Source organism: Salvelinus fontinalis, chromosome 38 (genome assembly GCF_029448725.1).
Source record: "Salvelinus fontinalis isolate EN_2023a chromosome 38, ASM2944872v1, whole genome shotgun sequence".
NCBI classification, from domain to species: Eukaryota; Metazoa; Chordata; class Actinopteri; order Salmoniformes; family Salmonidae; genus Salvelinus; species Salvelinus fontinalis.
In genome coordinates, this window is record NC_074702.1 from 8,468,894 (window position 1) to 8,486,401 (window position 17,508).

General features: G+C 45.5%; 1 protein-coding gene across 1 annotated transcript in view; it reads left to right on the forward strand.

Annotated features, from left to right (window-relative positions):
- Positions 1-16,530: 16,530 nt before the first annotated feature.
- The window catches only part of LOC129837884 (microfibrillar-associated protein 5-like), a 72,706-nt gene continuing 71,728 nt past the window's right edge, over positions 16,531-17,508 (forward strand). Inside the window, exons 1-3 of the mRNA XM_055904386.1 lie at positions 16,531-16,591; positions 16,705-16,737; positions 16,870-16,938. Coding sequence (XP_055760361.1) covers positions 16,549-16,591; positions 16,705-16,737; positions 16,870-16,938 — 145 coding nt within the window. The 5' untranslated portion in view covers positions 16,531-16,548. The remainder of the gene's footprint in view (positions 16,592-16,704; positions 16,738-16,869; positions 16,939-17,508) is intronic.

Genomic DNA, 17,508 nt, shown 5'->3' on the forward strand with positions numbered 1-17,508 from the left:
TTGAAGCACCTTTGGCAGCAATTACAGCATCGAGTCTTCTTGGGTATGACGCTACAAGCTTGGCACACCTGTATTTGGGGAGTTTCTCCCATTCTTCTCTGAAGATCCTCTCAAGCTCTGTCAGGTTTGATGGGGAGCGTTGCTGCACAACTTCTTTCAGGTCTCTCCAGAGATGTTAGATCGGGTTCAAATCCGGGCTCTGGGTGGGCCACTCAAGAACGTTCAGAGACTTGTCGCGAAGCCTGCTTTGTCTTGGCTGTGTGCCTAGGGTTGTTGTCCTGTTGGAAGGTGAACCTGCGCCCCAGTCTGTAGTCTTGAGCGCTCTGGAGCATGTTTTCATCAAGGATCTCTCTGTACTTTGCTCCGTTCATCTTTGCCTTGATCCTGACTAGTCTCTCAGTCCCTGAGGCTGAAAAATATCCCCACAGCATGCTGCCACCACCATATTTCACCGTAGGGATGGTGCCGGGTTTTCTCCAGACGTGACGCTTGGCATTCAGGCCAAAGAGTTCAATCTTGGTTTTATCAGACCAGAGAATCTTGTTTTTCATGGTCTGAGAGTCTTTAGATGCCTTTTGGCAAACTCCAAGCACGTTCGTTGACAGAAGAATCAGACCAAGGTGCAGCGTTGTAAGCGTACATCATTTTATTTGATGAACACGGAAAAAACAATAAACTACAACCGAACGTGAAGCTACATGCAGCGCAGAACGCAACTACACACAAACAAGATCCCACAAACTAAAGTTGGAAAAAGGCTGCCTAAGTATGATCCCCAATCAGAGACAACGATAGACAGCTGCTTCTGATTGGGAGCCATACCCGGCCAACAAAGATATAGAAAAACTAGAATGCCCACCCAAATCACACCCTGACCTAACCAAATAGAGAAATAAAAAGGCTCTCTAAGGTCAGGGCGTGACAGCTGTCATGGCCCTTTTACTAAGGATTGGGTTCCGTCTGGGCAATCGACCATAAAGGCCTGATTGGTGGAGTGCTGTAGAGATAGTTGTCCTTGTGGAAGGTTCTCCCATCTCCACAGAGGAACTCTAGAGCTCTGTCAGACCATCGGGTTCAGCTTTAGGAAGAGTCTTGGTGGTTCCAAACTTCTCCCATTTAAGAATGATGGAGGCCACTGTGGACCTTCAATGCTGCAGACATTGGAACCCTTCCCCAGATCTGTGCCTCGACACAATCTTGTCTCGGAGCTCTATGGACAATCCCTTCGACCTCATGGCTTGGTTTTTGCTCTGACATGCACAGGTGTGTGCCTTTCCACATCATGTCCAATCAATTTAATTTACCACAGGTGGACTCCAATCAAGTTGTAGAAACATCTCAAGGATGATTAATGGAAACAGCATGCACCTGGTATTTCTGGTTTCCAAGAAAACAGTCAGGTTCAAACTAGCGATTTTGTGGCTAATTGAGGTAAGACAGTAATTCTGCTCATAGATTATGTATGTATGAACTACACATTGACACATCCCAAATCAGGAGGTTAATAAAATACTTTCTTACTTGCCAAGTATGAGAGCATGTCTTTAACATCTCTCACCCGTTCTCTTTGTAAATGGTTGTGCTGGATCCCCCCTCAGTTGTTGATGTTAGGGTGCACTATTTCCAGGAAACAGGGGGACAGGGCTCATGTGACAGGGTTGGGGGGGAGTTCATACAGGAGCACGGACACTCTGTTTGACGAATAGAAACACATGTGCAGGGAGACAATGCAGTGCCAACACAAAGATGCTGATCCAGGCGTAGATCTGTGGGAGGCTGTCTGCATGGCAGAGAGAGAGAGACGTGATTAAATAATAGGACATAGCCAGGAAGACAGATAGTTTAATATAAGGGACAGTGAGACAACAGGACAGAGAGGGGGTGGGGCAAAGCCAGAGGGACAGATAGACAGGAGGACAGACCGAGTTAAACAGAGAGACAGACAGACAGAGTTAAACAGAGAGACAGACTGGGTAAATAAGATACAGTAGATAAATAATCAGACTGAGCGAGACAAGACGGCGAGAGATAGAGACAGGTTGAAGACCCAGATGGAAAAAAGAGACGGGTAGATGAACAGAGAGACTTTTAAATGGACAAAGAAAGAGATCAACAGAGAGAGATCAGGCAGACAGAAATCAACATGTAAATGGATGGAACGAGATCTAGATGGATGGGCAAAATAAAGTGATCAAGTAGCAGGGTGTTTGAAATGTCAAGCCGAATGACTTAGGAAACTACACAGTCCAATCTGAGCTCTTGCTCTCTCACTAGATGTGCCCCGCCCCCTTGTTAACCTGTTTGGGCTGCAGGGGCAGTATTGAGTAGCCGGATAAAAGGTGCCCATTTCAAACGGCCTCGTACTCAATTCTTGCTCGTACAATATGCATATTATTATTACTATTGGATAGAAAACACTCTCTAGTTCCTAAAACCGTTTGAATTATATCTGTGAGTAAAACAGAACTCCTTTTGCAGCAAACTTCCTGACAGGAAGTGGAAAATCTGAAATCGATGCTCTGTTCTAGGGCCTGCCTATTAATGTCCTTGATATTTATTAGTATAGATGCACTTCATACGTCTTCCACTAGATGTCGACAGGCAGTGAGAGAAGAAATAGAGTGAATAACTTGATCTGGGGTTGAACAAAAGCTCTTTGTATGACGTGTCACCAGTTTCCTGTTTTCTGGAGAGCGCGTGAAGGGACCTGGTTTTGCCTTCTGTACAGCTGTCGTTATAGACGACTAATATCTCCGGCTTTGATTTTATTTGATACATGTAACAATATCATCGTAAAGTATGTTTTTTCAATATAGTTTTATTAGATTGTTGAAATTTTTTCGGGACGTTAGGCGTGTTGCGTTGTGTGCCTTTGTTCAGGAAGGAGAGCTTCGAGCCACTTTGCTAGCTTTCCGTGCTAATTGACTGGAGAAGAGGACATTCTAAATCCAAACAACGATTGTTCCCGACAAAGGACCCCTTGTACAACATTCTGATGAAAGATCGTCAAAAGTAGGACCCATTTAATGATGCTATTTCATATATCTGTCGAACATGTGAAATAGTTTTTGTTTCTTTTGTCTCTTGTTTGCGCCCAGATTTTGGGTACTCTCTCGCTATACCTAAGCTGGATGTCGTAATGAAGTTATTTTTAGAATTCTAACACGGCGATTGCATTAAGAACTAGTGTATCTATCATTTCCTATACAACATGTATTTTTTAGTAACGTTTATGTATAGTTATTTGGTCAGAATAGTTGAGTGCCATAAAAATATCCGCACATTCTGGGAAAAAGATGCTACGTTAGCACAATGTATAACCACTGATTTCAGCTCTAAATATGCACATTTTCGAACAAAACATAAGTGTATGTATAACCTTATGTTATAGGACTGTCATCTGATGAAGCTTATCATGGTTAGTCAAAAATTATATATCTTTTGCTGGTTTATTTGCTATCGCTAACGTGCCTATAGCTATTGCTAACGTGCCTTGATGAATGAATGCGGTAGTGTGGTATGCTATTGTAGTAAGCTAATATAATGCTATATTGTGTTTTCGCTGTAAAACACTTAAAAAATCTGAAATATTGGCTGGATTCACAAGATGTTTGTCTTTAATTTGCTATACACCATCGATTTTTCAGAAATGTTTTATGATGAGTATTTAGGTATTTGACTTGGTGTCTGTAATTACTCTGGCTGCTTCGGTCCTATTTGTGACGGTAGCTGTGTAACAGTCCTGACCTGTTTTATGTTGTTTTTTATGTGTTTATGGTCAGGGCATGTGTTTTGGGTGGGCAGTCTATGTTATCTGTTTCTATGTTGGTTTCGGTGTGCCTGGTATGGCTCTTGATTAGAGGCAGGTGGTTTGCATTTTCCTCTAATCAAGAGTCATATTTAGGTAGGGCATTATCACTGTGTGTTTGTGGGTGATTGTCTCCTGTGATGTCTTCGTGTCGTTATCGATGTATATTCACAAACGGGACTGTTTGGCTGTTCGTTTTGTTTCGATGTCGTCTGTTGCCTGTTCGTGAGTTTACGTTTCAGTTATGTAAGTTTATGTTCAGGTTTTCGTTCTACGTCGTTTTTGTTATTTTGTAGTTTGAAAGTGTTTTGTTTAGTTTTCGTGTTGCATTCTGCATCGTTGTAATTTATAATAAAGATGGCATATTTCCCAGACTCCGCATTTTGGTTAGAAGATCCTTCTCTCCTCACCTCATCTGAGGATGAGGAGAGCGACAGCTCTAACAGAATCACCCACCAAAATACAGAGACCAAGCGGTATGGGAATGCTCGACGGAGCAATAAGGATTTCTGGACTTGGGAGGAGATATTGGACGGTAGAGGACCTTGGGCTCAACCAGGGGAATATCGCCGTCCTAAGGAGGAGAAGAGGGCAGCCACAGCCCAGGAGCGCTGGTATGAGGAGGCAGCGCGACGACGCGGTTGGGAGCCCGTGAGTAAGACCCAAAAATTTCTTGGGGGGGGGCACACGAGGAGTGTGGCAAAGCCGGGTAGGATACCCGAGCCAACTCCCCGTGCTTACCGTGGAGGTAGAAGGCGTCGTACTGGTAAGACACCGTGTTATGCGGTAAAGCGCACGGTGTCCCCAGTACGCGTGCTTAGCCCAGTGCGGGCTATTCCACCTTGCCGCACTGGGAGGGCTAGGTTGGGCATCGAGCCGGGTGCCATGAAGCCGGCCCAACGTAGCTGGTCTCCAGTACGTCTCCTCGGGCCGGTGTACATGGCACCAGCCTTACAGGTGGTGTCCCCGGTTCGCCTGCATAGCCCAGTGCGGGCTATTCCACCTCGCCGCACTGGCAGGGCTACGGGGTTCATTCAACCTGGTAGGGTTGGGGAGGCTCGGTGCTCAAGAGCACGTGTCCTCCTTCACGGTCCGGTATATCCGGTGCCACCTCCATGTACCAGTCCTCCGGTGGCAGCCCCCCGTACCAGGCTGTCTCTCCGGGTTCTCTCTCCTGCTGTTTCCTCCTCTCCAGCGCAGCCGGTGCCTAGACCACGCACCAGGCTGTCTCTCCTTCTCCTCCCTACAGAGCTATCTGTCTCCCCAGCGCCATCTGAGCCATCCGTCTCCCCAGCGCCATCTGAGCCATCCGTCTCTCCAGCGCCATCTGAGCCATCCGTCTCCCCAGCGCCGTCTGAGCCATCCGTCTGCCATGAGCCTGCAAAGCCGCCCGTCTGCCATGAGCCTGCAAAGCCGCCCGTCTGCCATGAGCCTACAGAGCCATCCGCCAGACAGGAGCCGCTAGAGCCGTCAGCCAGACAGGAGCCGCTAGAGCCGTCAGCCAGACAGGATCTGCCAGAGCCGCCAACCAGACAGGATCTGCCAGAGCCGCCAACCAGACAGGATCTGCCAGAGCCGCCAACCAGACAGGATCTGCCAGAGCCGCCAGCGAGCCATGAGCAGCCAGAGCCGTCAGAGAGCCATGAGCAGCCAGAGCCGTCAAAGAGCCATGAGCAGCCAGAGCCGTCAAAGAGCCATGAGCAGCCAGAGCCGTCAGTGAGCCATGAGCAGCCAGAGCCGTCAGAGAGCCATGAGCAGCCAGAGCCGTCAGAGCGCCATGAGCGTCGAGAGCCGTCAGCCTGCCATGAGCGTCGAGAGCCGTCAGCCTGCCATGAGCGTCAAGAGCCGTCAGCCTGCCATGAGCGTAGAGAGCCGTCAGCCAGCATGGACCTGCCAGAGCCGTCCAAACAGGACCTGCCAGAGTCCTTCAGCCGGGATCTGCCCCTTGTCCCGGTGTTGCCCCTTGTCCCGGTGCTGCCCCTTGTCCCGGTGCTGCCCCTTGTCCCGGTGCTGCCCCTTGTCCCGGTGCTGCCCCTTGTCCCGGTGCTGCCCCTTGTCCCGGTGCTGCCCCTTGTCCCGGTGCTGCCCCTTGTCCCAGTGATGGTCCTTATCCTGGTGCTGCCCCTTGTTCTGGTGCTGCCCCTTGTCCCGGTGCTACCCCTTGTCCCGGTGCTGCCCCTTGTCCTGGTGCTAGCTGTTTATTTAGGGGAAGGTAGTGTTAGGGTGGGCATTAGAAGGGGTAGAAAGAAGAGGGGAGTGACTATGGTGGTATGGGGACAGCGTCCTGAGCCGGAACCACCACCGTGGTCAACTGCCCACCCGGACCCTCCCCTGGACTTTGTGCTTGTGCGCCCGGCGTGCGCATCTTGAGGGGGGGGTACTGTAACAGTCCTGACCTGTTTTATGTTGTTTTTTATGTGTTTATGGTCAGGGCATGTGTTTTGGGTGGGCAGTCTATGTTATCTGTTTCTATGTTGGTTTCGGTGTGCCTGGTATGGCTCTTGATTAGAGGCAGGTGGTTTGCATTTTCCTCTAATCAAGAGTCATATTTAGGTAGGGCATTATCACTGTGTGTTTGTGGGTGATTGTCTCCTGTGATGTCTTCGTGTCGTTATCGATGTATATTCACAAACGGGACTGTTTGGCTGTTCGTTTTGTTTCGATGTCGTCTGTTGCCTGTTCGTGAGTTTACGTTTCAGTTATGTAAGTTTATGTTCAGGTTTTCGTTCTACGTCGTTTTTGTTATTTTGTAGTTTGAAAGTGTTTTGTTTAGTTTTCGTGTTGCATTCTGCATCGTTGTAATTTATAATAAAGATGGCATATTTCCCAGACTCCGCATTTTGGTTAGAAGATCCTTCTCTCCTCACCTCATCTGAGGATGAGGAGAGCGACAGCTCTAACAAGCTGTGATGGTAGCTGCAATGTAAAACTGATTTATACCTCAAATATGCACATTTTTCGAACAAAACATAGATTTATTGTATAACATGTTATAAGACTGTAATCTGATGAAGTTGGTTCTTGGTTAGTTAGGTTAGCTTTGTGCATGCTACCTGTGCTGTGAAAAATGTCTGTCCTTTTTCGTATTTGGTGGTGAGCTAACATAAATATATGTGGTGTTTTCGCTGTAAAACATTTAAAAACTCGGACATGTTGGCTGGATTCACAAGATGTTTATCTTTCATATGCTGTATTGGACTTGTTAATGTGTGAAAGTTAAATATTTTAAAAAATATATATTTTGAATTTCGCGCCCTGCACTTGAAGTGGCTGTTGTCATATTGTGCCCGGCTTCGGGCTTGCAGCCCAAAGAAGTTAAGTCAGTAATACTTTAATTGTTCTGCTGGATCAGGGGAATGGCATCAGTATAGGAGTCTGGATGATTCTCAGATTAACTATCTTACTAGAGGGAGCACTGACTCACACGATGTCACCTGATCTAGGTCATAAAGGCTGTGAGTGATTGAGTGTGAGTGTGTATGCGAGGGAGAATGAGAGGGAGAATGTGCACTTGTTGTTTGTGTGTGTTTGTGTCCAGGGCCGTAACCAGGGTTAGAGTATTAGTGGGTGGGAGGCAGAGCTCCGCACAAACAGACATCAAAATGCAAAATGGAGCACACAGATGATCATATTATCACATTCACATGAATTATTAGAATATTACTTACAATTCTGTATTAATATCAGTGATGTAGAGGTAAAAAAAGGTGGATAATGGATAAGACAAACAACCACCGATATAAACTAAAACATGACATTTTTACAGAACTGTATTGTTTGCATTTTGATATAATTGTAATGTAGGCCTGTAGGGAAGATAGGCCATGTGGATGTGTTCATTGTCACGCCCTGACCGTAGAGAGCTTTTTATGTCTCTATTTTGGTTTGGTCAGGGTGTGATTTGGGTGGGCATTCTATGTTCATTTTCTATGTTTTGTATTTCTTTGTGTTTGGCCGGGTGTGGTTCTCAATCAGAGGCAGCTGTCTATCGTTGTCTCTGATTGAGAATCATTCTGAGGTAGCTTTACCCACCGATGCTTTTTGGGTAGTTATTTTCTGTTTTGTGTTTCTGCACCTGACAGGACTGTTTCGGTTTTTTTCATTCTCTTTGTTATTTTTGTTATTAGTGTTCAGTTGTAATAAAAAGCATGAACACTTACCACGCTGCGCTTTGGTCCGACTACTCTTCTTCAGACGACGAAAACCATTACAGAACTACCCACCACAAGCGGACCAAGCAGCGTGGTATGGAGGAGCAGAGGGTTCAGGACTCCTGGACATGGGAGGAGATATTGGACGGACAGGGACCCTGGAGACAGGCTGGGGAATATCGCCGCCCGAAAGAAGAACTGGAGGCAGCTAAAGCTGAGAGGCGGCGATATGAGGCAAGGCAGCGCAGCAGGCGCGAGAGGCAGCCCCCCCCCCCCAAAAAAAATTGGGGGGCACACGAGGAGATTGGCGGAGTCAGGCGATAGACCTGTGCCAACTCTCCTTGCTTACCGGAAGCAGCGTGGTACTGGTCAGGCACCGTGTTATGCGGTAAAGCTCACGGTTTCTCTAGTGCGCGCTCATAGCCCGGAGCGCTATATGCCAGCCCCGCGCAAGTGCCATGCGAGAGTGGGCATCCAGCCAGGGCGAATTGTGCCAGCTCAGCGCGTTTGGTCTCCAGTGTGCCGTTTTGGCCCAGGGTATCCTGTGCCGGCTCTGCGTACTGTGTCCCCGGGGCGCTGGGAGGTTTCAGTTCGTCCTATGCCTGCGCTCCACCGTGCCGGGCTAAACTGGGCATTGAGCCAGGTGGAGAGGTGCGAGTGGTAAGCACCAGATCTCCAGTGCTCCCCCACAACCCGGTTCGACCTGTGCCTGCACTCTGGAGGGGCAGGGCTAGAGTGGGCACTCAGCCTGGAGGAGTGGTGCCAAGGCTGCGCACCAGAGCTCCAGTGCTCCCCCACATCCCGGTTCATCCGGTGCCTTCTCTACGCACCAGGCCTCCTGTAGGTCTCCCCAGCCTGGTGGATCCTGTGGCAGCCCCACACACCAGGCTGTCTGCGTCTCCTCCCTCCAGAGTCTTCCTCCAGTCCGGACCCTCCAGCGACGCCCTCCAGTCCGGAGCCTCCAGAGGCGCCCTTCAGTCCGGAGCTTCCAGCGACGCTCTCCAGTCCGGAGCCTCCAGTGTCATCCTCCAGTCCGGAGCCTCCAGAGGCGCCCTCCAGTCCGGAGCTCCCAACAAGGGTCCCCAGTCCGGGGCCTGCTACAAGGGTGCCCAGTCCGGGCCCCACAACGAGGGTGCCCAGTCCAGGGCCCGCTATGAGGGTCCCCAGTCCGGGGCCCGCTACGAGAGTCCCCAGTCTGGTGCCCGCTACGAGGATCCCCAGTCTGGTGCCCGCTATGAGGATCCCCAGTCCGGGGCCCGCTACGAGGGTCCCCAGTCCGGGGTCGGCGGCGAGGGTCCCCGCTCTAGAGGCGCCACCTAAGTGGGCCGAGCCAGAGGTGAAGCGGGGTCTAAGTCCCTCACCAGAGGAGAAATGTCTACCCAGACCCTCCCCTATGGGTTCAGGTTTTGCAGCCGGAGTCCGCACCTTTGAGGGGGGGGTACTGTCACGCCCTGACCGTAGAGAGCTTTTTATGTCTTAAACTTATTCTGGGAAGCTTGTGGAAGGCTACTTAAAACGTTTGACCCAAGTTAAACAATTTAAAGGTAATGCTCCAAATACTAACTGCGTGTATGTAAACTTCTGAACCACTGGGAATGTGATGAAAGAAATAAAATCTGAAATAAATCATTCTATCTACTATTATTCTCTCTACGCTCTACTATCCCTGGTCACCTATGACTGTGTGACCAAGTACGACTCCAATGACATCATTAAGTTTGCTGATGACACAACAGTGGTAGGCCTGATCATCGATAACAATGAGACAGCCTATAGGGAGGATGTCAGAGACTTGGCATTGTGGTGCCAGGACAACAACCTCTCTCTCAATGTGAGCAAGACAAAGGAGCTGATCGTGGAATACAGGAAAAGGAGGGCCGAACAGGCCCCCATTAACATCGAAGTGGCTGTAGTGGAGCGGATTGAGAGTTTCAAGTTCCTTGGTTTCCACATCACCAACAAACTATCATGGTCCAAACACACCAAGACAGTTGTGAAGAGGGCACGACAACACCTTTTCCCCCTCAGGAGACTGAAAAGATTTGGCATGGGTCCTCAGTTCCTCAAAAAGTAAAAAATGAATTAAATGGCTACCCAAACTATTTACTGGACCCCTACACATTGACTCGGTACCGGTACCCCTGTATATAGCCTCATTATTGTTATTTTATTGTGTTACTTTTTATTTTATTTTTTAATTTATTTTATTTAGTAAATATTTTCTTAACTCCATTTCTTGAACAGTATTGTTGGTTAAGGGATTCTAAGTAAGCATTTCACGGTAAGGTTGTATTCGGCGCATGTGACAAATAAAATTTGATTTGATTTAATGGAATGGATGACCTTGTTCTTACAGACTACTACTCCCTGTATCCAGAGGTTTGTAAGCTGAACACCACAATCTCAGACACTGTGATGACGTGTATGAAATCCATATTCTCCAGACACAGAGTGGCAAGTGAAGTCTCCAGCGATATTAGACCGCAATTCTCTAATGCAAAAGTTCAAACAATTCAGCAAGGACTGGGACTTCATTCACACCACATCAAGTCCACACTTCCCACAATCGAACGGACTCATGGAGAAATCTGTTCAGACAGTGGAGAGACTGATGTACTAAGCAAAAGACAGTGGAACTGACTTCTACAGGAGCCTGCTTGTTTACCGCACGTTGCCACCTGACTGGGGGTTTTCCCCAGCACACCTCCTCATGGGATGCAGACTGAGGACCAACTGACCCATCACGGAGAACCTCCTAAAAACGAAAGACAGAGTGAAAGTGAGGAAGTTCAAAGAACAACCGAAAACAAATCAAAAGTTCTACTATAACAGAGGCACATAAACCTATCTGAACTCCAACCTGGTGACAACATGAGGTACAAAGACGAAACAAACGCATGGGTACAAAAAGGAACAGGTGCTGAAGTACAGCCAAAGTCACACAACGTACGAACAGAAGATGGCGCTGTTCTATGGAGAAATCGCTTTGATCTTCTAATCTAAGGGGTCCAGCAACAGACTCATGACACTGTTGAAGAGGCTGAAAGCACAGTTCTGGCAGGAGCCCAGCGTGATGAACAAATGATTAGAAGATCGACACGGCAAGTGAGTGTCCTCGTGTAGTTAAGGCCATGTTTGTGTTGTTGCAAATAGTTGCAAATAGATACGGAACACTTGTGTGGACCTGTGAGGGTAAGAACAAGTAAAGGAGAATTAAAAGACAGTGGAGAGAGGGAGAGAAAGGTGCTGCAGGGTTAAAGATGCACTCTCAACCTTTTGTATCATTTCAGCCACTAGTTTTGAAAGTGGTGCTCACAAGCCAAAACTGCTCCCCGTTTTTTGTGTAATATGTCATCCAGTTCGTTATGTTATGATTTTTTTGATTTTTTTGACCAGTTAAGAACAAATTCTTATTTTCAATGACAGCCTAGAAACAGTGGGTTAACTGCCTTGTTCAGGGGCAGAACAACAGATTTTTACCTTGTCAGCTGAGGGATTCAATCTTGCAACCTTTCGGTTACTAGTCCAATACTCTAACCAATAGGCTACCTGCCACCCCACACATGTGTGTGATATCATCCCATTTTATGCTATTTGTGTGATATGTTAAGAATCCAATTTTTGCAAATGATACAAATTTGTTGTGCTTAATATCCCAGAGTGCATCTTTGATAGGGGTTGTGTGGAGGAAACATGCACCAGACAGGAATGGGCAGTCTTGTAGAGGGGTCGGGGAGAAAGGTCTTCAACCAATAAACAAGTCTGGAGGTTTATCAGTGTTTATGACCTGGCATCTCTCCCTCCTCACTTCCAAAATGGACTCTTCCTGGGCTCCCTCTATCAACCACCCTGCTGCCCTCTCTCTCTCTGCCAAAATATTCACTCAGTTCAATTCAATTCAATTCAATTCAATTCAAGGGGCTTTATTGGCATGGGAAACATGTGTTAACATTGCCAAAGCAAGTGAGGTAGCAATACACAAAAGTGAAACAAACAATACAAATTAACAGTAAACATTACACATACAGAAGTTTCAAAACAATAAAGACATTACAAATGTCATATTATATATATATACAGTGTTGTAGCAATGTACGAATGGTTAAAGCACACAGGTTAAAATAAATAGGCATAAATATGGGTTGTATTTACAATGCTGTTTGTTCTTCACTGGTTGCCCTTTTCTTGTGACAACAGGTCACAAATCTTGCTGCTGTGATGGCACACTGTGGAATTTCACCCAGTAGATATGGGAGTTTATCAAAATTGGATTTGTTTTCGAATTCTTTGTGGATCTGTGAAATCTGAGGGAAATATGTGTCTCTAATATGGTCATACATTGGGCAGGAGGTTAGAAAGTGCAGCTCAGTTTCCACCTCATTTTGTGGGCAGTGTGCACATAGCCTGTCTTCTCTTGAGAGCCATGTCTGCCTACGGCGGCCTTTCTCAATAGCAAGGCTATGCTCACTGAGTCTGTACATAGTCAAAGCTTTCCTTAAGTTTGGGTCAGTCACAGTGGTCAGGTATTCTGCCACTGTGTACTCTCTGTTTAGGGCCAAATAGCATTCTAGTTTGCTCTGTTTTTTTGTTAATTCTTTCCAATGTGTCAAGTAATTATCTTTTTGTTTTCTCATGATTTGGTTGGGTCTAATTGTGCTGTTGTCCTGGGGCTCTGTGGGGTGTGTTTGTGTTTGTGAACAGAGCCCTAGGACCAGCTTGCTTAGGGGACTCTTCTCCAGGTTCATCTCTCTGTAGGTGATGGCTTTGTTATGCAAGGTTTGGGAATCGCTTCCTTTTAGGTGGTTGTAGAATTTAACGGCTCTTTTCTGGATTTTGATAATTAGTGGGTATCGGCCTAATTCTGCTCTGCATGCATTATTTGGTGTTCTACGTTGTACACGGAGGATATTTTTGCAGAATTCTGCATGCAGAGTCTCAATTTGGTGTTTGTCCCATTTTGTGAAATCTTGGTTGGTGAGCGGACCCCAGACCTCACAACCATAAAGGGCAATGGGCTCTATGACTGATTCAAGTATTTTTAGCCAGATCCTAATTGGTATGTTGAATTTGATGTTCCTTTTGATGACATAGAATGCCCTTCTTGCCTTGTCTCTCAGATCGTTCACAGCTTTGTAGAAGTTACCTGTGGCCCTGATGTTTAGGCCAAGGTATGTATAGTTTTTTGTGTGCTCTAGGGAAATGGTGTCTAGATGGAATTTGTATTTGTGGTCCTGGCGACTGGACCTTTTTTGGAACACCATTATTTTGGTCTTACTGAGATTTACTATCAGGGCCCAGGTCTGGCAGAATCTCTGCAGAATATCTAGGTGCTGCTGTAGGCCCTCCTTGGTTGGTGACAGAAGCACCAGATCATCAGCAAACAGTAGACATTTGACTTCAGATTCTAGTAGGTTGAGGCCGAGTGCTGCAGACTGTTCTAGTGCCCGCGCCAATTCATTGATATATATGTTGAAGAGGGTGGGGCTTAAGCTGCATCCCTGTCTCACCCCACGGCCCTGTGGGAAGAAATTAGTGTGTTTTTTTGCCTATTTTAACCGTACACTTGTTGTTTGTGTACATAGATTTTATAATGTCGTATGTTTTACCCCCAACACCACTTAACATCAATTTGTATAGCAGATACTCATGCCATATTGAGTCGAAGGCTTTTTTGAAATCAACAAAGCATGAGAAAACTTTGGCTTTGTTTTGGTTTGTTTGGTTGTCAATTAGGGTGTGCAGGGTGAATACATCAAATCAAATTTCAAATCAAATGTATTTATATAGCCCTTCTTACATCAGCTGACATCTCAAAGTGCTGTACAGAAACCCAGCTTAAAACCCCAAACAGCAAGCAATGCAGGTATAGAAGCACATGGTCTGTTGTACGGTAATTTGGTCAAAAGCCAATTTGAGGTAGAGGGTTTTTATTCTGTTCTGTAAGTCATTCAAGGTAATTGGAGAATCCAGTGGGTTCTTGTAGTCTTTAATAATTGATTCTAAGATTTGTATTTGATCCTGTATATATTTTTGCTCTTCATTCTTTGTTATAGAGCCAAAAAGATTGGAGAAGTGGTTTATCCATACATCTTTTGAATAGATAATTCTTCGTGTTGTTGTTTGTTTAGTGTTTACCAATTTCCCCAGAAGTGGTTAGAGTCTATGGATTCTTCAATTACTGTCACGATCGTCTTCTTGAGAGAGAGTGGACCAAGGCGCAGCGTGTGCAAAATACATCTTCTTTTATTGAGAAGAGAGAGAAAACACAAAACGAACACTATATACAAACTAACAAAACAACAAACGACCGTGAAGCTAAATAACGTAAGTGCACAGACAAGCAACAAACGTTCAACATAGACAACTACCCACAAAAGCCTACTGCCTATGGCTGCCTTAAATATGGCTCCCAATCAGAGACAATGAATGACAGCTGTCTCTGATTGAGACCCAATCTAGGCAGCCATAGACATAACTAGACAACCTCACTCTTCTCTACCCCATACACATACAACACCCCTAGACTAGACAAAACACACAAAGACAACCCACCCCAACTCACGCCCTGACCAACTAAATAAATAACAGAAAAAGGAACAATAGGTCAGGAACGTGACAATTACATTGAGCTGATTTCTGACGTGCTTTTCCTTCTTTTTCCGTAGTGGTATTTCTGTATTGTTTTAGTGATTCAGCATAGTGAAGGCGTAGACTCAGGTTTTCCGGGTCTCTATGTTTTGGTTTGGATACTATCAACAGCACATATACTGATGATATCAACAGCACATACACTGATACTATTAACAGCACATATACTGATGATATCAACAGCACATATACTGATACTATCAACAGCACATATACTGATGATATCAACAGCACATACACTGATACTATTAACAGCACATATACTGATACTATCAACAGCACATATACTGATACTATCAACAGCACATATACTGATACTATTAACAGCACATATACTGATGATATCAACAGCACATATACTGATACTATTAACAGCACATATACTGATACTATTAACAGCACATATACTGATGATATCAACAGCACATATACTGATACTATCAACAGCACATATACTGATGATATCAACAGCACATATACTGATGATATCAACAGCACATATACTGATACTATTAACAGCACATATACTGATGATATCAACAGCACATATACTGATACTATTAACAGCACATATACTGATACTATTAACAGCACATATACTGATGATATCAACAGCACATATACTGATACTATTAACAACACATATACTGATACTATTAACAGCACATATACTGATGATATCAACAGCACATATACTGATACTATTAACAGCACATATACTGATGATATCAACAGCACATATACTGATGATACCAACAGCACATATACTGATACTATTAACAGCACATATACTGATGATATCAACAGCACATATACTGATACTATCAACAGCACATATACTGATACTATTAACAGCACATATACTGATGATATCAACAGCACATGTACTGATACTATCAACAGCACATATACTGATGATATCAACAGCACATATACTGATACTATTAACAGCACATATACTGATGATATCAACAGCACATATACTGATACTATTAACAGCACATATACTGATGATATCAACAGCACATATACTGATGATATCAACAGCACATATACTGATACTATTAACAGCACATATACTGATGATATCAACAGCACATATACTGATACTATCAACAGCACATATACTGATGATATCAACAGCACATATACTGATACTATCAACAGCACATATACTGATGATATCAACAGCACATATACTGATACTATTAACAGCACATATACTGATGATATCAACAGCACATATACTGATACTATCAACAGCACATATACTGATGATATCAACAGCACATATACTGATGATATCAACAGCACATATACTGATGATATCAACAGCACATATACTGATACTATTAACAGCACATATACTGATACTATTAACAGCACATATACTGATGATATCAACAGCACATATACTGATGATATCAACAGCACATATACTGATACTATTAACAGCACATATACTGATACTATTAACAGCACATATACTGTATCTAGCTCATTTACCTGGATTTCATCAGGTTCACATTTCCTACAACTGCCTTACAGAAGAGTATACATTGCATTAGAAACAGCAGAGGTAGGGCCAGAGGGAGAGCAGAAGAGTATACATTGCATTAGAAACAGCAGAGGTAGGGCCAGAGGGAGAGCAGAAGAATATACATTGCATTAGAAACAGCAGAGGTAGGGCCAGAGGGAGAGCAGAAGAGTATACATTGCATTAGAAACAGCAGAGGTAGGGCCAGAGGGAGAGCAGAAGAGTATACATTGCATTAGAAACAGCAGAGGTAGGGCCAGAGGGAGAGCAGAAGGAAGACGGAGGAAATGTAAAGTCGAGATATTGAAGAGTTCCTCTGTGTGAATTGAAACATATAAACTATTTTCCTCTTGGGCTTTTGTGGGTCCTGCTTCCTTCAGCTCATACATCCAGCTCTTACAAGGATGGGCAGTCTTCCAATCGCCCTGCTCCTCTGCGGTTTCCACGGTAACCCCTGACAAACACCACACACAAATCATCACCTTCAATTAGGTTTGAGTCCATCTCTGTTTGTTTTAACTCCATAAAACATTCCCCTCATATGATTTTCTGTTCCACAGCCCTCACAGTTGTAGCCAAAGCCCCGCAAGCTGGTAATAATCCCTCTATTCAATGGTCACACGTTATTTCAACAGACATTAAGTTGCATGATATGTCTCTGTCTGTGAGTCATGCTCTGGGTAGAGGTCATTCCCATGCTGATTGTGTTGTTTCCCTGCTGGTAGAGGTGGAACTCCCCAGAGGTGACTGGAATGAAGAGGAGGCTTTGGTGTCTGTCTCTACCCTACCGCCTGGTGAGTGACGTCTGTCTCTACCCTACCACCTGGTGAGTGAGGTGTCTGTCTCTACCTTACCACCTTGTGAGTGAGGTGTCTGTCTCTACCCTACCACCTGGTGAGTGACGTCTGTCTCTACCCTACCACCTGGTGAGTGAGGTGTCTGTCTCTACCCCACCACCTGGTGAGTGAGGTGTCTGTCTCTACCCTACCGCCTGGTGAGTGAGATCTGTCTCTACCCTACCACCTGGTGAGTGAGGTGTCTGTCTCTACCCTACCACCTGGTGAGTGAGGTGTCTGTCTCTACCCTACCACCTGGTGAGTGAGGTGTCCGTCTCTACCCTACCACCTGGTGAGTGAGGTGTCTGTCTCTACCCTACCACCTGGTGAGTGAGGTGTCTCTCTACCCTACCACCTGGTGAGTGAGGTGTCTGTCTCTACCCTACCACCTGGTGAGTGAGGTGTCTGTCTCTACCCTACCACCTGGTGAGTGAGGTGTCTGTCTCTACCCTACCACCTGGTGAGTGAGGTGTCTGTCTCTACCCTACCATCTGGTGAGTGAGGTGTCTGTCTCTACCCTACCACCTG